The sequence below is a fragment of the Salmo salar genome, chromosome ssa27, assembly GCF_905237065.1.
Source record: "Salmo salar chromosome ssa27, Ssal_v3.1, whole genome shotgun sequence".
NCBI classification, from domain to species: Eukaryota; Metazoa; Chordata; class Actinopteri; order Salmoniformes; family Salmonidae; genus Salmo; species Salmo salar.
This window is the reverse complement of record NC_059468.1, coordinates 4,337,835-4,360,272: the sequence shown is the minus strand read 5'-3', so window position 1 is coordinate 4,360,272 and position 22,438 is coordinate 4,337,835. Positions and strand designations below refer to the sequence as shown.

At 42.4% G+C, this 22,438-nt stretch overlaps 1 protein-coding gene across 2 annotated transcripts in view; it reads right to left on the bottom strand.

Moving 5' to 3' along the window:
- Positions 1-18,550, bottom strand: part of ints8 (integrator complex subunit 8) — a 29,017-nt gene extending 10,467 nt beyond the window's left edge. Inside the window, exons 1-13 of one of the 2 annotated variants that reach the window (XM_014176826.2) lie at positions 18,418-18,550; positions 16,975-17,110; positions 16,649-16,823; positions 16,356-16,496; positions 16,176-16,247; positions 16,015-16,066; positions 15,722-15,904; positions 12,186-12,293; positions 11,859-12,011; positions 4,788-4,888; positions 4,424-4,565; positions 4,194-4,264; positions 3,826-4,001 (exon numbers count right to left, since the gene is read on the bottom strand). In XM_014176826.2, coding sequence (XP_014032301.1) covers positions 3,826-4,001; positions 4,194-4,264; positions 4,424-4,565; positions 4,788-4,888; positions 11,859-12,011; positions 12,186-12,293; positions 15,722-15,904; positions 16,015-16,066; positions 16,176-16,247; positions 16,356-16,496; positions 16,649-16,823; positions 16,975-17,104 — 1,504 coding nt within the window. In that variant the 5' untranslated portion in view covers positions 17,105-17,110; positions 18,418-18,550. The remainder of the gene's footprint in view (positions 1-3,825; positions 4,002-4,193; positions 4,265-4,423; positions 4,566-4,787; positions 4,889-11,858; positions 12,012-12,185; positions 12,294-15,721; positions 15,905-16,014; positions 16,067-16,175; positions 16,248-16,355; positions 16,497-16,648; positions 16,824-16,974; positions 17,111-18,417) is intronic. The other variant, NM_001173942.1, reaches the window with a different exon arrangement.
- Positions 18,551-22,438: the final 3,888 nt, after the last annotated feature.

Here is a 22,438-nt window from a genome sequence, read left to right as displayed (position 1 = left end):
TACAAGAAAAACAGCGTTTTAAACAGCGTTTGACATGCTTCTAAGTACGGTAATGGAATATTTTGCATTTTTTTGTCACGAAATGCGCTCGCGCGTCACCCTTCGGATAGTGACCTGAACGCACAAACAAAACGGAGGTATTTCAATATAACTATGGATTATTTGGAACCAAAACAACATTTGTTGTTGAAGTAGAAGTCCTGGGAGTGCATTCTGACGAAGAACAGCAAAGGTAATCCAATTTTTCTAATAATAATTCTGAGTTTAGTGAGCCCCAAACTTGGTGGGTGTCAAACTCAAAATTCCAGTCAAAACTGTTCGCTGCTCTGGCACCCCAATGGTGGAACAAGCTCCCTCACGACGCCAGGACAGCGGAGTCAATCACCACCTTCCGGAGACACCTGAAACCCCACCTCTTTAAGGAATACCTAGGATAGGATAAAGTAATCCTCACCCTTCTAACCCCCCCCCCCCCCCTTAAAAGATTTAGATGCACTATTGTAAAGTGGTTGTTCCACTGGATATCATAAGGTGAATGCACCATTTTGTAAGTCGCTCTGGATAAGAGCGTCTGCTAAATGACTTAAATGTAATGTAAATGTAAATTAGCTAGCCTGTGATGGCCGAGCTATGTACTCAGAATATTGCAAAATGTGCTTTCGCCGAAAAGCTATTTTAAAATCTGACATAGCGTTTGCATAAAGGAGTTCTGTATCTATAATTCTTAAAATAATTGTTATGTATTTTGTCAACGTTTATCATGAGTAATTTAGTAAATTCACCGGAAGTTTTCGGTGGGTATGCTAGTTCTGAACATCACATGCTAGCCTTTTTTGAAATCGGACAATGTGGTTAGATTAACGAGAGTCTTTTCTTTAAAATGGTGTAAAATAGTTGATTGTTTGAGAAAATTGAATTGTGGTATTTTAGTTGGTTTTGTATTTCGCGCCGTGCGATGCCATTGGCTGTTGGCTAGGGGTTAGAGTGTTGGGCTAGTAACCGAAAGGTTGCAAGTTCGAATCCCCGAGCTGACAAGGTACAAATCTGTCGTTCTGCCACTGAAAAAGGCAGTAAACCCACATTGAAAATAAGAATTTGTTCTTAACTGACTTGCCGAGTTAAAAAAGGTAAAATAACGAAAATCTAAAATTAGAGGTGTACCTGTGGATGTATTTCAAGGCCTACCTTCAAACTCAGTGCCTCTTTGCTTGACATCATGAGAAAATCTAAAGAAAATCAGCCAAGACCTCCACAAATCTGGTTCATCTATACAAACAATAGTACGCAAGTACAAACACCATGAGACCATGCACCCGTCATACCTCTCAGGAAGGCGATGTATTTTGTCTCCTAGAGATGAACGTACTTTGGTGCGAAAAGTGCAAATCAATCCCAGAACAACAGCAAATAACCTTGCTGGAGGAAACAGGTACAAAAGTATCTATATCCACAGTAAAACGAGTCCTATATCGACATAACATGAAAGGCCGTTCAGCAAGGAAGAAGCCACCGCTCCAAAACCACCATATAAAAGCCAGACTACGATTTGCAACTGCACATGGGGACAAAGATCGTACTTTTGGGGGAAATGTCCTCTGGTCTGATGAAACAAAAATAGAACTGTTTGGCCATAATGACCATCCTTATGTTTGGAGGAAAAAGGGGGAGGCTTGCAAGCCTTAGAACACCATCTCAACCGTGAAGCATGGGGTGGCAGCATCATGTTGTGGGGGTGCTTTGCTGCAGGAGGGACTGGTACACTTCAAAATAGGTGGAATCATGAGGCAGGAAAATTATGTGGATATATTGAAGCAACATCTCAAGACATCAGTTAGGAAAATACAGCTTGGTTGCAAATTGTTCTTCCAAATGGACAATGACCCCAAGAATACTTCTAAAGTTGTGGCAAAATGGCTTAAGAACAACAAAGTCAAGGTATTGGAGTGACCATCACAAAGCCCTGACCTCAATCCTATAGAACATTTGTGGGCAGAACTGAAAGAGTGTGTGCGAGCAAGGAGGCCTACAAACCTGATTCAGTTACACAAGCTCTGTCAGGAGGAATGGGCCAAAATGCACCAAACTTATTGAGGGAAGCTTCTGGAAGGCTACCCGAAATGTTTGACCCAAATTAAAGAATTTAAAGGCAATGCTACCAAATACTAATTGAGTGAATGTAAACTTCTGACCCACTGGGAATGTGATGAAAGAAATAAAAGCTGAAATAAATCACTCTCTCTACTATTATTCTGACATTTCACATTCTTAAAATAAAGTGGTGATCCTAACTGACCTAAGACAGGGAATTTTTTACTAGGATTAAATGTCAGGAATTGTGAAAAACTGAGTTTAAATGTATTTGGCTAAGGTGAATGTAAACATCCGACTTCAACTGTAATTCATAAAAATCCAAATAACTTCACAGAGCTTCATTGTAAAGAGTTTAAACACTGTTCACATGCTTGTTCAATAAAACATAAAAAATTAAATGAACATGCACCTGTGGAACGGTCGTTAAGACAGTACCAGCTTACAGACGGTAGGCATTTAAGGTCACAGTAATGAAAACTTAAGACACTAAGGAGGTCTTTCTACTGACTGAAAAACACCAAAAGAAAGATGCCCAGGGTTCCTGCTCATCTGCGTGAACGTGCCATAGGCAAGCTGCAAGGAGGCATGAGGACTGCAGATGTGGCCAGGGCAATAAATTGCAATGTCCGTACTGTTAGACGCCTAAGACAGCGCTACAGGGAGACAGGACGGACAGCTGATCATCCTCGCAGTGGCAGACCACGTGTAACAACACCTGCACAGGATCGGTACATCCGAACATCACACCTGCGGGACATGTATAGGATGGCAACCACTGCCCGAGTTACACCAGGAACGCACAATCCCTGCATCAGTGCTCAGACTGTCCGCAATAGGCTGAGAGAGGCTGGACTGAGGGCTTGCAGGCCTGTTGTAAGGCAGGTCCTCACCAGACATCACCGGCAACAATGTCGCCTATGGGCACAAACCCACCGTCGCTGGACCAGACAGGACTGGCAAAAAGTGCTCTTCACTGACGAGTGGCCGTTTTGTCTCATCAGGGGTGATGGTCGGATTCGAGTTTATCGTTGAAGGAATGAGCGTTACACCGAGGCCTGTACTCTGGAGAAGGATCGATTTAGAGGTGGAGGGTCTGTGATGTCTGGGGCGGTGTGTCACAGCATCATCGGACTGAGCTTGTTGTCATTGCAGGCAATCTCAACGCTGTGGGTTACAGGGAAGACATCCTCCTCCCTCATGTGGTACCCTTCCTGCAGGCTCATCCTGACATGACCCTCCAGCATGACAATGCCACCAGCCATACTGCTCGTGCTGTGCGTGATTTCCTGCAAGACAGGAATGTCAGTGTTCTGCCATGGCTAGTGAAGAGCCTGGATCTCAATCCCATTATGCACGTCTGGGACCTGTTGGATCGGAGGGTGAGGGCCATTCCCCCCAGAAATGTCCGGGAACTTGCAGGTGCCTTGGTGGAAGAGTGGGGTAACATCTCACAGCAAGAACTGGCAAATCTGGTGCAGTCCATGAGGAGGAGATGCACTGCAGTACTTAATGCAGCTGGTGGCCACACCAGATACTGACTGTTACTTTGACCCCCCCCCCTTCGTTCATGGACACCTTATTCAATTTCTGTTAGTCACATGTCTGTGGAACTTGTTCAGTTTATGTCTCAATTGTTGAATCTTATGTACATACATATATTTGTTAAGTTTGATGAAAATAAACGCAGTTGACAGTGAGAGGATGTTTATTTTTTTGCTGAGTTTAGCAGCATACCTGGGATGTCATAGAAGGAGGGCAGAGGCTTGGCACAGAGGTTGACCGTGGCTGACCTCTTCCTCATCTGCTCCACCAGGATCTTCCTATCCTCCTCCTTCAGCAGCTCCGTGAACAGCTTATGGGCGGTTACCACGAACACCAGGTGGGGCTCTGCCAAGCTCTCACACAGGGTTCTGCATGGGAGTGGGGACAATGATGTAGAAAGATATTAATACATGTCTATGATGGGGAAGCATCAAATGTCAGGACAGGTATCAGCATTTGGCATATTGCTCACCATCAACAGGCTACACCAACACATTAGATCTGCAGTTATTACAAGCTTACAAAATGCCTCAAATCTAAGTTAACTCAATCCTACGCACTTTAGAAAAATAACCATCTTCCTCTTGGAGGTCTCTGATGAACGGTCCTTGTCTAACGACCTTGTGCATACCTGTAAGAGGAAACACCGTTTGAATGTAGATTAGTGTTTATACATAGAAATTCAATTCATTGAGAAGAGTGGGTTTGTTAGCCTGGTTAAACCAGACTGAAACAACGGTGAGCACAGCCTTTATTGTGGTTTAATCAGGCTATCAGTTTGTAGTTCTACCTCTAGCATAAAGTCCACCACATGTTTTCTTGGCTTGTGGAGCAGCTGCTGAAAACGCACACTGAGGACCTCCCCTTGCAGGGCGTCTCGAACAGCGTTGCACACACAAAGCTTGTGACACACTTCGTCCAGGCCCCTCTCCCTGTGTACATCATGTAAACAGAGCATTAACATAACACCGGCAAGTATTTAAACGTCTTAAAGATGGGACTGCTTGCAAGCAATCAAGACTGATGTGCCTCATTTTAATACATTTGGTTCTAAGAAAAATATTTACGCCTAAAACAGTGAAGTGGTGTATAGTACATTTCAAAGATAACATTTTTATTCTGGGTTGAATGCATTAACCACCAAGTGTTCTCACCCTTGCTGGACTTTGTGCAAAAACTCCCTCAGGACAGACTGTCTGAGGTGGTTGGGCAAGCTGAGGGACACATTGTCTTTGATGAAAGCCTCTACAAGAGCCTGAGGAAAAGAAGAGGCTTCAATTACTTCAAAGACTTCCGGTTACTGAGCAAGATGGTGGCATAGGAGTTTTGCTCATGCTGGTGCAAACTTTTAAAATGGCATTTTTATCATACTTTTGAACATCTCTTAACTAATCGAGAAAAAGGATGAACACTGAAACACCGAAAAATTGATATGTTGGACCTGACTACCAAGTCTACAAATCAAGAAGATAAGAAAGAGGATGTCGCTTGCAGAAGGCGTTCACCTTCCCGGCATGGATGAGTCGGTTTTATCTCAACTCTTCCTTATTTTGGGACAGCGTGGTGATCTAAAATACTCTTTACTTGAAATGCATACTGACATAATATCTACCAGTGTCACAGTCAATTCCATCTTCACAGACATGGAATTATTCAAGATGAAATTCATCCAACTTCAGACTGAAAAACACAAAAGGTAAACTAGGCTGTCGCAACAAAATCATCCCACACAGACAATACAATGTAAACACAACACTGATGAAATCAGTACCTACGCAGATAACTCCTATGGCATGACGAATCATTTAGCCGAGATGGAAGATTATTCATGCAGCTCATCCTTACGCCTGTGGCTCCCCAGACTGTCATCCCGTGGGGTGATTGAACTGGAACGCGCACGTCGCTGAACTAAAACCCGGCGGTAACAACCAACCGAGAACATTGATCTTCAGGATGCTCCGCTATATATACCTACAAAATGGCCTTCATGGATGCACACAAAGCAGCTGGGTCGCTAATGCAAAGCCTGAGAAAGAGCTATACCGAACTTTCTACTGTATCCTGCTAAGCTTAAAGTGTCCCACAACAAATCGACAGCTCCTATTCAACACTCCTGATGAGGCTCAGAAATTCCTGCATAGCCTTCAGAAAGCATTGACTGTCCTCATTGTACATGAACGAGCAATAGGAAACAGGAAACTGTAATAATCATGAGTTCTGCTTAGCGCTCCTATGGTTCCCTTCTATAGGTAGATATCTACTACCGGTCAAAAGGTTTAGAACACCTGCTCATTCAAGGGTTCCTTTATTTTTACTATTTTGTACATTGTAGAATAATAGTGAAGACATCAAAACTATGAAATAACACATTGAATCATGTGTTATTTAAATATGCTCTCTCTAATTCTCTCTTTCTCTCGGAGGACCTGAGCCCTAGGACCATGCCTCAGGACTACCTGGTATGATGACTCCTTACTGTCCCCAGTCCACCTGGCCGTGCTGCTGCTCCAGTTTCAACTGTTCTGCCTGCGGCTATGGAACCCTGACCTGTTCACCGGACGTGCTTGTTGCACCCTCGACAACTACTATGATTATTATTATTTGACCATGCTGGTCATTTATGAACATTTTAACATCTTGACTATGTTCTGTTATAATATCCACCCTGCACAGCCAGAAGAGGACTGGCCACCCCTCATAGCCTGGTTCCTCTCTAGGTTTCTTCCTAGGTTTTTGGCCTTTCTAGGGAGTTTTTCCTAGGGAGTTTTTCCTAGCCACCGTGCTTCTTTCACATGCTTTGCTTGCTGTTTGGGGTTTTAGGCTGGGTTTCTGTACAGCACTTTGAGAATATCAGCTGATGTATGAAGGGCTATATAAAAATAAATTTGATTTGATGTAGTAACCAAAAGTGCTAAAAAAAAAAGGCCATTCTCTCCCCTATTTGACCTAGATAGTTTGTGTGTATGCATTGATATGTAGGCTACGTGTGCCTTTTACATTTTTTTATGTAGTTCTGTCCATGAGCTGTTCTTGTGAATTGATGTTCTGTATTATGTCATTCTGTATTGTGTTTCATGTTTTGTGTGGACCCCAGGAAGAGAAGCTGCTGCTTTTGCAACAGCTGATGGGGATCCTAATAAAATATCAAAACCAGCTACACCTGGAATGCTTTTCCAACAGTCTTGAAGGAATTCCCACATATGCTGAGCACTTGTTGGCTGCTTTTCCTTCACTCTGCAGTCTGACTCATCCCAAACCAACTCAATTTGGTTGAGGTTGGAGGCCAGGTCATCTGATGCAGCACTCCATCACTCTCCTTCTTGGTCAAATAGCCCTTATACAGCCTAGAGGTGTTAGATCATTGTCCTGTTGAAAAATAAATGATAGTCCCACTAAGCCCAAACCAGATAGGATGGCGTATCGCTGCAGTTAACTATGCTGGTTAAGTGTGTCTTGAATTCTAAATAAATCACAGACAGTGTCACCAGCAAAGTACCCCAACACTTCCTCCTCCATTCTTTACGGTGGGAAATACACATGCGGAGATCATCCGTTCACCCACACCGCATCTTACAAAGACACGGTGGTTGGAACCAAAAATGTCCAATTTGGACTCAGACCAAAGGACAAATTTCCACTGGTCTAATGTCCATTGCTCGTGTTTCTTGGCCCAAGCAAGTCTCTTCTTATTGGTGTTCTTAGTAGTTTCTTTGCAGCAATTAGACCATGAAGGTGTGATTCACATAGTCTCCTTTTAACAGTTGATGTTGAGATGTGTCTGTCTTGAACTCTGAAGCATTTATTTGGGCTGCAATTTGGCTGGTAAGGCTGGTAACTCTAATGAACTTATCCTCTGCAGCAGAGGTAACGCTGAGTCTTCCTTTCCTCATGAGAGACAGTTTCATCATAGTGCTTGATGGTGTTTGCGACTGCACTTGAAGAAACGTTCAAAGTTCTTGAAATTTTCCATATTGACTGACCTTCATGTCTTAAAGTAATGGTCGTTTGTCTTTATTTCTTTGAACTGTTCTTGCCATAATATGGACTTGGTCTTTTACCAAATAGGGCTATCTTCCGTATACCACCCCTACCTTGTCACAACACAACTGATTGGCTGAAACGCATGAAGGAAAGAAATTCCACAAATGAACTTTTAACAAGGCACACCTGTTAATTGAAATGCATTCCAGGTGACTACCTCATGAAGCTGGTTGAGAGAATGCCAAGATTGTGCAAAGCTGTCATCAAAAATATACATTTGATTTGTTTAACACTTTTTTGGTTACTACATGATTCCATATGTGTTATTTCATAGTTTTGATGTCTTCAATATTATTCTACAATGCAGAAAATAGTAAAAATAAAGAAAAACCCTTGAATGAGTAGGTGTTCACCGGTAGTGTATGAAAAACATTTTAATTGTGACATACTTAAACTCCCAGAGATTTAGCTGGTCTCCCAATATATCCCTTATACAATGACTGATGTACAATATTAATGAGGATCACATACTTTGGGATATATGCGTTTCAGTGGAGGTTTATTCCTCCCACAATGTTTCTCCATACATTTAGCTATGTACATGTATGGATTAACCACCTCGTGTTATGGACAATGTCATTTATTTTAGTGGGCATTATGTTAATTTAATCAGTTAAATTAAATTTAAATTCAATCAGTTGTGCACCAGGACCTCCCACTCCTTCTATTCTGGTAAGAGCCAGTTCGCGCTATTCTGAAGGGTCTAAACAATATTCTGTGCAAAGTTTTTCAAACACCCCTATCAAGAGAATTAAGTGTTGAGTATTTACGATGTAAAAAACATTTTAAAAAATAATGATTTTGCCTTCCTACTTCCCACTGATAAAAAGATTTCAGAACAAATTTTATAAGAACACATTTTCTTTAAGTTGTCACATGTGCCGAATACAACAGGTGTAGACCTTACCGTGAAATTCTTACTTACAAGACCTTAACCAACAATGCAGTTAAGAAAATATTTACTAAATAAACTAAAAGTTAAAAAAAATAACAATAACGAGGCTATGTACAGGGGATACAGGTACTGAGTCAATGTGCTGTGGTACAGGTTAGTCGATAATAGCCTACTTTTGTGCCCCAAGGAAAACAAAGTGTGTTATAATTGTAATTAAGAGGAAACTTAATATGAAGGTGGTGGTGTCTGGGGAGACACTGAAGGTCAGTATTGTTATCCCTCTTACTATTAAATGACACTAAATTAGGTTAGTCCTCCATGTATGCACCAAAGGCTATTGTTAAATCCTTTTTGAAGACCTGAAGCTTAAATTGTTAGACTTCCCAGCTTCAGTGACCATTCTTGGTAGAGATTTTAATTTGACTCTAGATCCTACTATTGATACCACCAGTGCTAATATCTTGGCACACTTGGCACCTTCAAATTATTTCAAGAGCTTTTTAGATGACTTGAACATTGTGGATGCCTAACACCTAAGAAATCCTAGTACTAGAGACCACAGACTCCGTCTTTCTGAAATGTACTGTATATCCCATGCAGATATTTTACCTATGCTGTTATCTTACCATTCTCCATTATTGATTTATCATTTTGAGAAGTCACAGGTTTTAAGAGATTCATGTTTTTCTTTTGCAGGATAGGGAATTCTTAAAACACAATTTTGGCTGGCATTAAGAATTTCTTACAGGTTAATGCACAACCAGGGGTAGACCCATATACAGTACATTAAGGGAAGTAACAAAGTGTTGCATTAGGAATATGTACTTCTTTTTCATCACATAATAAAAAAAGCAACCTTCTGATTCTTAATTAGAGAGAGAAATAGCCTGTCTAGAGTTGATGCAAAAGTTTAACTACACTGAAGATGTGCAGAGAGAACCCAACACATTTAAAACTGAGCCTAAGATGGTGACTAGTTCTAGGGCTGAATTTATTCATTTGAACTTGAGACAGAATTACTATGAGAATGCGGCTAGACCGAGTAGGCACTTGGAAATTAACTGAAGCAAACTTGAACATTTGTCATCTATTGATGTCATTAGGAACAGTAAAAAGGTGAACTTTATTTCTATCCCTCCCAAATTAAATCATACATTTACTACTTTTTATTCCAATCTATATACACCTCAGAGTTTCCTTGTCATTAGAGCTGCTAGCCCAGGCCATCAGGCAAAATATTAAGATTTTACCATATACCACATCTTCCATTATGCTGATGACACCTTACTGTATTTGTCCAATCTCTCTAATTCTATACCACACGTACTTGACCTCTAAAGAATTCGGCTCTTTCTCTGGCTATAATATTAACTGGTCCAAGTCGATCTTAATGCCTCTAAACAAGTTACTTTACCCTCTTTACCGCTCAGTTTAGAAAATAAGTTATTTACATACATGGGCATAAAAATTTGACCTAATTTGCAACCCAAGGAGAATTTTGTTGCAACATTGAAAAAAAAAAAAAAAAAGTAAGTAGATGGTCTCCATGTTACTCTTTATGGGAGAGTTTAGGTTGTTAAAATGAATGTCCACCCCCATATGAATTTCCTGTTTTCAATGCTTCCTCTTCCTTCCCCAACTTAATTCTTTAAGGACATAGATATCTTGGTGAGAACTTTCATTTGGAATGGGAAACGTCCTAGATTTAGTCTCTCCACCTTACAATGCCCCCAAAAAGTTTGGAGGGCTCTCTTTACCAAACTTTAAACTCTACTATTGGGCATATCAGCTGAGGTCATTGACTATTTGGCATGACTCATAAGATGTGCCTTGGTGGACAATAGAGGAGGCCAAGTCTCACCCAATTAGAATTCAGGACCTTCTTTCTTCTGGGATAAAGCAACAACTAAAAAAGGCTAATCTTTTATGGGATCTATTATAACAAAAATACATTTGACTGTTTGGTACCAAATCAATAATTATCTGGGAACAACTTGCAATTTTCATGAGTTCTCCTATTTGGAATAACAATTTTATTTTATCTGGCATAATGCAGTTTACATTCCCTCTGTGGTCTAAGCAAGATATTCTTGTTTTAAAGTGTATCGTCAACCTGCAAGGGATTTGTTTCTTTCAAGTTCTGAAAGAGTCACTCTACCTGGTTCTTTTTTTAAATCTCAGATTTCATACAGTGTTGAAAACCTATGGTGTACCATGGGACACCAAACCCTCACTCTTTACTGAAACCGCTTTCACGTCCAAGGAAAGCTGGAATGGCATCCTCACTATATGATAGGCTAGTGACTCGTAATATAAAACATCTACCTGTTATGGAGATCTGGGAGAAGGACCGTTTGGAGCTGTGTACCGGTAAAGTCTCTTTGGGTTCATGTTGTTAGTGTTTTAAAATGGAATTCTTGGCAGGAACCTACCCGTTTGCCCATCCCTCCTCCTGCTGGGTTGTAGCCGTAGCAATTCATTATCTTGTCAAGAGAGGCGGATTGTTACGGCTGCATCAACAGCAGTGTTTTTGAACCGGGTATTGCCCTTTGCAGATGGTTTCTTATGTACTTGTAAAATAAAAAAACATGCGCTGGCGCACAACCAGAAAAATTATTTTGTTTGGAGGTGCTGACTAAACGGTGAATAAACTATAAAGTATCAAAATAGAGTCGCACACGCCATATATAAACTCCCAGTCATTTATTGGGTATTTACCAACGTGTCGGCATCACGGTGCCTTCTTATGTACTTGGACATTGCACAGCTGGAAAGATCCACTGCCAGACTGCGTGGGGCCAAGCCCAAAACTTTGGTAAATGGTCACATGCTATCTACCACCTGCAAGAGCTAAATTTCACAACAATGTGAGATAGGAAAAAAGAAGAGCAGGGAGCAGGGTAATGCTATGTGGCTCTGGGTTGGTAGCCTTTGAGAATTACATTTTAACAGACTGTTTTAATTTGGAAAAAATAAACTATTCATCTTTAATCTATTTTGTTTTGTCCTTTTTAATTTGTATGGTGTTTAGGTTGTGATTGTTTCCCCCCAATGAACTGTACATATTAATATCGTGAAACTGTAATTGTCTAGGACATGCAAGAAAAACATGAATAATTGTTCACAAAATTACTGATTGTGTTTGTGTGGCTTTCAGTTCCTTACATAATGCCTAAACCACAGGAGAACATGTTTATACCATCATCAGCAGGGCACAGTCTACATTGGTGCTAATTAGTTTTTTTGCTTGTTGCATTTATTTCTTTTTTATGTTCTCAGGCTGACTGACCTGGTAGTTGCGAGTTCTGATGAGGCTGTTGATCTGTCCGTAGGGGTTTAGCTGTGTGTCACTGGGGTCCAAGGCTCCAGTCAGGGCCCTGCAGGCGTTCCAGTACCCAGCAAGACGCTTCTCATCCAGGTGAACGTGAAGCGTCAAGTCAAACTGCAATACAAGAACAGCAGAGCTACAGTGATGAACATCATTAACACAAAAACTCATATCAAATTGAATCAAAGTCAGACCAAATGTATGATATGTTTTTTAATATATTTTAGTGCAAGAGACCATGAAACTACCAAAGCAAAATATATCAACATCTACAGCTCAATACTGTACCTTCAACAGCAACTCTCGTGTTTGTTGAAAATGCTCTCTAGCCTTCTCATATGCCAGTTGGTCTGAGCAGCCTTGTTGAAAGAAAATACCTCCCAAATCATAATGCACCTGTAGGACATAAGACGTTGTTTACCAAGAGCTTGAGCTCTGTGAGCCGTTCCCTCTGGCCATACTGCATCCAATAGGATAATCTTCCATCTAGAGTAGTCTACCCATATAATGACATATAGAACTTTAATAGGACATATATTAAACAATAATTATATACAGTACCAGCCAAAAGTTTGGACACCTACTCATTCAAGGGTTTTTATTTTTACAATTTTCTACACTAGAATAACAGTGAAGACATCAAAACTATCAAATAACACATATGGAATCATGTAGTAACCAAAAAAGTATTAAACAAATCAAAATATGTTATACTTGAGATTCTTTAAAGTAGCCACACTTTGCCTTGATGACAGTTCTGCACACTCTTGGCATTCTCTCAACCAGCTTCATGAGGTAGTCACCTGGAAAGCATTTGCGCTGGAGAAGGCTGACGTTTTACGTGTCCCCAACCGATTGTGTTTTTGTTTTGTTTATTTGCGTTGTTTGTAACTTTTTTGTACATAATGTTGCCGCTACCGTCTCTTATGACCGAAAATAACTTCTAGACATCATGACAGCGATTACTCATCACAGACTGGCAGAATCCTTTTTTTCCTTTAACGAGTCTGACGAGCCCAACGTGAATGATATACCGCTTTCTCGGGAAAAGGCCCAGATTCCATAGATTTGCGTGAAGAGGAGGCGGAGAAAAAGGGGCCAAAGGGTGGGCTGCCTTCTGAGAATTCGTAGGCGATCTAATAAACCTCCACTTCCTTCCATTCTGCAAGCAAACATGCAATCTTTGGGGAATAAAATTGATGACCTACGCGGAAGATTAAACTACCAACAGGACATTCAAAACTGTAATATCTTATGCTTCACGGAGACGTGGCTGAATGACGACACAATCAACATACAGCTGGTTGGTTATAACCTGTACCGGCAAGATAGAACAGCGGCATCTGGTAAGGGGCGGCAGACTATGTATTTTTGTAAATAACAGCTGGTGCATGATATCTAAGGAAGTCTCGAGTTATTGCTCGCCTGAGGTTGAGTATATCATGATAAGCTGTAGACCACACTATCTACCTAGAGAGTTTTAATCTGTATTTTTTGTAGCTGTTTACATACCACCACAGAGTGAGGTTGGCACTAAGACAGCATTGAATGAGCTGTATTCTGCCATAAGCAAAGAGGAAAACGCTCACCCAGAGGCTGCGCTCCTAGTAGCCGGGGACATTAATGCAGGGAAACTTAAATCTGATTTACCAAATTTCTATCAGCATGTTAAATTTGCAACCAGAAGGAGAAATACAACTCTGGACCACCTTTACTCCGTACACAGAGATGTGACTGTACGTGAACCACAGTGACCGTACGTACATACCCCAACCAGAAGCCATGGATTACAGGCAATATCCGCACTGGGCTAAAGGCTAGAGCTGCCGCTTTCAAGGAGCGGGACCCTAACCCGGAAGCTTATAAGAAATCCAAATATGCCCTCCGACGAACCACCAAACAGGCAAAGCTTCAATACAGGACTAAGATCGAATCGAACTACACCGTCTCTGACGCTAGTCGGATGCGGCAGGGCTTGCAAACCATTACAGACTACAAAGTGAAGCACAGCTGACAGCTGCCCAGTGACACGAGCCTACCAGACGAGCTAAACGACTACTATGCTCGCTTCGAGGCAAATAACACTGAAACATGCATAAGAGCACAAGCTGTTCCGGAAGACTGATCACGCTCTCCGCAGCCGATGTGAGTAAGACCTTTAAACAGGTCAACATTCACAAGGCCGCTGGGCCAGACGGATTACCAGGACGTGTACTGCGAGCATTCGCTGACCAACAGGCAAGTGTCTTCACTGACATTTTCAACCTGTCCGAGTCTGTAATACCAACATGTTTTAAGCAGACCACCATAGTGCCTGTGCCCAAGAACACTAAGGTAACCTGCCTAAATTACTACCAACCAGTAGCACTCACGTCTGAAGCCATGAAATGCTTTGAAAGGCTGGCCATGGCTCAAATCAACACCATTATCCCAGAAACACTAGACCCACACCAATTTGCATACCACCCTAACAGATCCACATATGATGCAATCTCTATTGCACTCCACACTGCCCTTTCACACCTGGACAAAAGGAATACCTATGTGAGAATGCTATTCATGAACTACAGCTCAGCATTCAACACCATAGTGCCCTCAAAGCTAAGGACCTTGGAACTAAACACCTCCCTCTGCAACTGGATCCTGGACTTCCTGACCGGCCGCCCCCAGGTGGTAAGGTTAGGTAACAACACATCCGCCACGCTGATCCTCAACACGGGCACCTCAGGGGTGCATGCTCAGTCCCATCCTGTACTCCCTGTTCACTTATGACTGCACGGCCAGGCACGACTCCAACACCATCATTAAGTTTGCCGATGACACAACAGTGGTAGGCCTGATCACAGACAACAATGAGACAGCCTATAGGGAGGAGGTCAGAGACCTGGCCATGTGGTGCCAGGACAACAACCTCCCCCTCAACGTGATCAAGACAATGGACCGAGAACACCCCCATTCTCATCGACGGGGCTGCAGTGGAGCAGGTTGAGAGCTTCAAGTTCCTTGGTGTCCACATCACCAACAAACTAACATGGTCCAAGCACACCAAGACAGTCGTGAAGAGGTCACGACAAAACCTATTCCCCTTGAGGAGACTAAAAAGATATGGCATGGGTCCTCAAAAGGTTCTATAGCTGCACCATTGAGAGACACCTGACTGGTTGCATCACTGCCTAGTATGGCAACTGCTCGGTCTCTGACCGCAAGGCACTACAGAGGGTAGTGCGAACAGCCCAGTACATCACTGGGGCCAACCTTCCTGCCATCCAGGACCTCTATACCAGGCAGTGTCAGAGGAAGGCCCTAAAAATTGTCAAAGACTCCAGCCACCCTTGTCATGGACCTAGACTTGAGAAAAACAGTCTTTGAGGCTTCTAAACAGCTTCTACCCCTTCTAAGCCATCAGATGACCTGGCCTCCACAATCACCCGACCTCAACCCAAATGAGATGGTTTGGGATGAGTTGGACCACAGCGTTTAGGAAAAGCAGCCAACAAGTGCTCAGCATATGTAGGAACTCCTTCAAGAGTGTTGGAAAAGCATTCCATGTGAAGCTGGTTGAGAGAATGCCAAGAGTGTGCAAAGCTTTCATCAAGGCTTTGAAGAATCTCAAATATAAAATATATTTTGATTTGTTTAACACTTTTTTGGTTACTACATGATTTCATGTGTGTTTTTTCATAGTTTTGATGTCTTCACTATTATGCTACAATGCAGAAAATAGTAAAAATAAAGAAAAACCCTTGAATGAGTAGGTGTGTCCAAACTTTAGGCTGGTAATGTATATAATATGGTAATTTAATAGTCTCTGTGAGTATACCCACCTGACAGTGCAGCTCATCAGCACTGATCCTAAGGCCTGCTGTGGACGACTCCGTTTCCCCATTAGCAGTACTGGGGTCGGCAGCCAGCAGGTCCAGAGTCCTCAGGGTATGGATATAGAAGTCCTTCTTCAGACCAAGAGATCCCTCCAACACCATGATAGAGTCCGCTGCCTGTTCTTTCAGCTGCAATAGGAGACAGTGACACAGCACCATGTAATCCCTCAGGTCATTCACTCATGTTTTAAAATGGTGTTCCGTTGTCTAATATGTCCTGAGGAAAATAGCAGACTCACCACGCTCAGGATATTTTCGGTCAACTCTTTCTCCTGCTGCACAATATTCAACCTATAGACAACATGGAAAAGGAATGTAACGCTGTACTGATAAACATCCTGTCATACCTACAGCAATACCAATTTAGTTCTGAAAGCAGAAGGAGAACCAAAGAACCTACATGTTCATCTGATGAGGCCCAGGTTTTGTCTGTTTTTCTGGAAAACTACTTAACACAATGGTTCGTATGGCCCTTCGAGAGACAAAATATGGATACAATTATTAGAAATGACAGAATTATGTCAACCTGGTGGTCTATTACACAGTACAATCAATCCTCCTCCGCAGTACCCATTCTCACCAGCGGTTGTAGATGATGACAGCCATGGCAGTGGTGGGAGGCAAGGTGGACAGATCCAGGTCAACATGTTTCACTCCAGGTGGAACCTTACTCACACACAGCAGCTCATTCAGCAGCATGTTCAACACAGGAATAGTCAAGCTGGAGGGAAAAAGGATGTGTCAATTCAATATGAAACACCTACATAAAAACGAACAAAAACCACACTACTATGCTAGCTTTTCAGGGTAACGGAATAACAACAAATTCTCAAATAAAAAGAGTCACTGCAAACGTTTCTACATCACACTCACCCTTTCTCCAATACATCTAGATCCCACTTCAAGTGTGCTGCTACTTTAAGAGCCAACAGCTTCAGAGTGCGGTTCCTGCGGTTGTCTGCAGGAGGCTGGACTTGGTTCTGCTCATTCACAGAGGGCTTGGCCGCTTGTTCAAGGAACTGGATGACAAGCTGCACTGGAACAGGATCTGAAGGAAGGAAACATATATACGTTTTCAGTCAAACAAACCAGTCAAGTTTGAGTCCCCTCATGTCTAAGTTCAATCACTGCTACCAATATGGTTATGCCAATCAGATCTGGACCAATATTCAGAGAGGATTCTCTTTCTCTCAGCAGACCTGGATGGGACTTCTGGAGGTGGTTCTCCAGCAGCATCTCATCCAGGAGAAACTCGAACCAGGAGGTCTGAGGAGGAGTGCTCGGCCGGCTGCCGCTCACAGCCACACGGTCTGCCGCCTCTGCACTCATCTCCACCTGTCAGTGTCACACAGTCTTGGTTACACTTAGGCTATTCATAGATGCCAATTCTATTCACGAAGGCATCTTCCATCCGGGGGGGTGGGATCGTTATAAGGTTAGGGTTCCCACACGGCCATATTTCCACGTTACAATGCTTGTTCACGGAAGACAGAGGTGATCGACCACCTGTACTAATTATCTAGCGGCCCCCGAACACCTGTGTAATGGAAGGATGCCAGAAAAGTGTTGTAACTGAAAAGAAATACGGTCCTGCTACAACTGTTAAACCGGTTACAAGTGTACAGTAACTAACTATGTTTTGCATTTGTGAAATTATTTTTATGTGATGTGAAAGTAGAGGATTTTATGTTTCCAAAACCATATCGCAAGGAGAGTCTATTAACATTTCTAAATGTTAAAACAGAGAGTGTCTGGATTGTAGTCCCCATGGTCCCAGCTGTGGGCGATACTTACATCTGAGAACCCTAGGGATAAGATAGAATGCTTCCTTGGCTTCTGGAGAGCAAGGTTACATGATGCTTACATTTTTAAGAAGCTAACAATGCTTGTTAGAAATTCCACCTCAAAGCGCTGAAAAACAATCCTCAGTAAGCAACAAGAAATTGCAATTTCATATTGAATTGAAATTGCAATTACCTAATCTCCTAAATTATAATGGAATTAATCCCAATTTAAAATAAATTCACTGGTTTGCCATAAATAGTAGTTCCCTTCTGATCCCAACCGGGATTTCGGAAGTGCAGGGAATTCGAAAGTTTTGCAACCTAAACCCTGTAGCTCTGGTCGCGTTCGCTCACTACACCCTGGACCAGATACTTAACACAGCCACAAAGTCATATACCCCGCCTATTTCTACAATTTCTCTTCTTAAAATCTGATTTTAAACCTAACGACAATATAACCTTACACCCAACCTCAAATTAAAAACAAATGTTTGTTTTCATAAATATTTACGATATAGCCAAATTGATTGTGGCTGTGCTATCTAGTGGAAACACTGGACCCAGAGCTACCAACCCTGCAAGCTCACTTTTCCAAAATGCTACCTAGTAGCTAAGTAACCAAATGTCTAATGGATATTAAATAGTAAATCCAAAACCAGTCTAATTTAAGTTATACAAATATCAAAATCCTAAAGAAATTAAGCTAAAGAGAAAAACATCTGATGAGGTGCACAATCAAGCAAACAAAAGTTAGCTGGCTAGCTATCTAAACTAATGTTAGCAGCTAGCGGTTGATGGTAGCTAGGTGGGTTTCCCTAATATTATCAAGCTGGCAAATGTAAATGCATGAGAGTTTACCTTTTTTGAGTTTGCAATTCTAAAAATATTCAGAAAGGTTTAATGTTTTGACACCTAACGTTAGCTAGCTTACTCCAAGATGCTTTCTAATGATTTGCTTTGCTCAATAAACACTCATGACGTCATTTCCGGATCCGCTCCAATCATGAACGTGGTTATCTTGCACCTTTTTTTGCGCATCGTGCACTTGCATTTGTACTTTATCTGACAGTCTTCACAAATTGCAGATGTTTGCCTAATCTTCCCATTCATCTACCTATTTGTTAGTTTAAAAAAAGATGGAAACATTAACAAGCTATTACATAACTTCCATGGACAGTTTGGATGAACTTTATTATGCCAGTAACATATTTTCTTCAATTCAAATTACTACAACCAAAAACAATTTCCAGGCAGACTGATGAATAGTCTGACATTTGTTTGACAAGTCTAATCCAATACCTCCAGTGGTGGACCACTGATGTTACTTTTGTGGCTCTTATACAGATTTACATAATGCTGTGGTCCATATGACTGAAAATGTAATTCCTCCATCTGTGGGTTCATCATACACTACATTACAAAAAGTATGTGGACATCTTCTCGTCGAACATCTCATTCCAAAATCATGGGCATTAATATGGAGTTGGTCACCCCTTTCTGCTACAACAGCATCCACTCTTCTTGGAAGGCTTTCCACTAGATGTTGGAACATTGTTGCGGGGACTTGCTTCTATTCAGCCACAAGCGCAATAATGAGGTCGGGCACTTATGTTGGGCAATTAGTCCTGGCTCACAGTCGGCGTTCCAATTCATCCCAAAGGTTTTCAATGGGGTTGAGGTCAGGGCTCTGTGCAGGCCAGTCAAGTTCTTCCACACAGATCTCTACAAACCATTCTTTTGTGGACCTCGCTTAGTGCACGGGGGCATTGTCATGCTAAAATAGGAAAGGGCCTTCCCAAAACTGTTGCCACAAAGTTGGAAGCACAGAATTGTCTAGAATGTTATTGTATGCGTAAATATTTCTCTTCACTAGAACTAAGTGGCCTAGTCCTAACCATGAAAAACAGCCCCAGACCATTATCCCTCTACAACAAACTTTACAGTTGGCAGTATGTATTGGGGCAGGTAGCGTTCTACTGGCATCTGCCAAATCCTGTTTCGTTCGTTGGACTGTCAGATGGGGAAGCGTGATTCATCACTCCAGAGAATGCGTTTCCACTGTTCCAGAGACCAATGGCGGCGAGCTTTACACCACTTCAGCCTACGCTTGGCATTGCGCATGGAGTCTTAGGCTTGTTTGTAGCTGCTCGGCCCATTTCATGAAGCTCCCGACGAACAGTTATTGTGCTGACGTTGCTTCCAGAGGCAGTTTGGAAATGGGTAGTGAGTGTTGCAACCAAGGACAGACGATTTTTAAGCGCTCGGTGGTCCTGTTCTGTGAGCTTGTGTGGCCTACCACTTTGCTGGCTGAGCCGTTGTTGCTCCAATACTAATCCACTTCACAATAACAGCACTTACAGTTGACAGGGCAGCTCAGCAGGGCAGAAATTTGACAAGCTGACTTGTTGGAAAGGTGGCATCCTATGATGGTGCCAGTTTGAAAGTCAATGAGCTCTTCAGTAAGGCCATTCAACTGCCAACGTATCGCTATGGAGAATGCATGGCCGTGTGCTCGATTTTACACACCTGTCAACAACGGGTGTGGCTGAAATAGCCAAATCCACTAATTTGAAGAGGTGTCCACATCCTTTTGTATATACAGTTTAAGTCGGAAGTTTAAATACACCTTAGTCAAATACATTTAAACTCAGTTTTTCACAATTCCTGACATTTAATCCTATAAAAAATTCCCTGTCTTAGGTCAGTTAGGATCACCACTTTATTTTAAGAATGTGAAATGTCAGAATAATAGTAGAGAGAATGATTTATTTCAGCTTTTATTTCTTTCATTACACTCATTTAGTATTTGGTAGGATTGCCTTAAAATTGTTTAACTTGGGTCAAACATTTCAGGTAACTTCCAACAATAAGTTTGGTGAATTTTGGCCCATTCCTCCTGACAGAGCTGGTGTAACTGAGTCAGGTTTGTAGGCCTCCTTGCTCGCACACGCTTTTTCAGTTCTGCCCACAAATTTCCTATAGGCTTGAGGTCAGGGCTTTGTGATGCCCACTCCAATACCTTCACTTTGTTGTCCTTAAGCCATTTTGCCACAACTTTGGAAGTATGCTTGGGGTCGTTGTCCATTTTGGAAGACCCATTTGAGACCAAGCTTTATCTTCCTGACTGATTTCTTGAGATGTTGCTTCAATGTATCCACATCATTTTCCTGCCTCATGATGCCATCTATTTTGTGAAGTGCACTACATTTTACATTTACATTTTAGTCATTTAGCAGACGCTCTTATCCAGAGCGACTTACAGTAGTGAATGCATACATTTTATTTAATTTCATGCATTTTTTTTGTTGTTGTTGTACTGGCCCCCCGTGGGAATCGGACCCACAACCCTGGCGTTGCACACACCATGCTGGCATTGCAAACACCATGCTCTACCAACTGAGCCACAGGGAAGGCTAGTCCCTCCTGCAGCAAAGCACCCCCACAAAATGATGCTGCCACCCCCGTGCTTCACGGTTGGGATAGTGTTATTTGGCTTGCAAGCCTCCCCCTTTTTCTGCCAAACATAACGATGGTCATTATGGCCAAACAGTTCTATTTTTGTTTCATCAGACCAGAGGACATTTCTCCAAAAAGTACAATCTTTGTCCCCATGTGCAGTTGCAAATAATATTCCGTTTTTTTTATGGCGGTTTTGGAGCAGTGGCTTTTTCCTTGCTGAGCGGTCTTTCAGGTTATGTCGATATAAAACTGTGAAGGACCTCGGCGTTACTCTGGACCCTGATCTCTCTTTTGAAGAACATATCAAGACTGTTTCAAGGGCAGCTTTTTTCCATCTACGTAACATTGCAAAAATCAGAAACTTTCTGTCCACAAATGATGCAGAAAAATTCATCCATGCTTTTGTTACTTCTAGGTTGGACTACTGCAATGCTCTACTTTCCGGCTACCCGGATAAAGCACTAAATAAACTTCAGTTAGTGCTAAATACGGCTGCTAGAATCCTGACAAGAACCAAAAAATGTGATCATATTACTCCAGTGCTAGCCTCCCTACACTGGCTTCCTGTTAAGGCAAGGGCTGATTTCAAGGTTTTACTGCTAACCTACAAAGCATTACATGGGCTTGCTCCTACCGATCTTTCCGATTTGGTCCTGCCGTACATACCTACACATACGCTACGGTCATAAGACGCAGGCCTCCTAATTGTCCCTAGAATTTCTAAGCAAACAGCTGGAGGCAGGGCTTTCTCCTATAGAGCTCCATTTTTATGGAATGGTCTGCCTACCCATGTGAGAGATGCAGATTCGGTCTCAACCGTTACGTCTTTACTGAAGACTCATCTCTTCAGTGGGTCCTATGATTGAGTGTAGTCTGGCCAAGGAGTGTGAAGGTGAACGGAAAGGCTCTGGAGCAACGAACCGCTCTTGCTGTCTCTGCCTGGCCGGATCCCCTCTCTCCACTGGGATTCTCTGCCTCTAACCCTATTACAGGGGCTGAGTCACTGGCTTATTGGTGTTCTTCCATGCCGGCCCTACGAGGGGTGCGTCACTTGAGTGGGTTGAGTCACTGACGTGGTCTTCCTGTCTGGGTTGGCGCCCCCCCTTTGGTTGTGCCGTGGCGGAGATCTTTGTGGGCTATACTCGGCCTTGTCTCAGGATGGTAAGTTGGTGGTTGAAGATATCACTCTAGTGGTGTGGGGGCTGTGCTTTGGCAAAGTGGGTGGGGTTATATCCTTCCTGTTTGGCCCTGTCCGGGGGTATCGTCGGATGGCGCCACAGTGTCTCCTGACCCCTCCTGTCTCAGCCTCCAGTATTTATGCTGCAGTAGTTTATGTGTCGGGTTGTCTAGGGTCAGTCTGTTATATCTGGAGTATTTATCCTGTCTTATCTGGTGTCCTGTGTGAATTTAAGTATGCTCT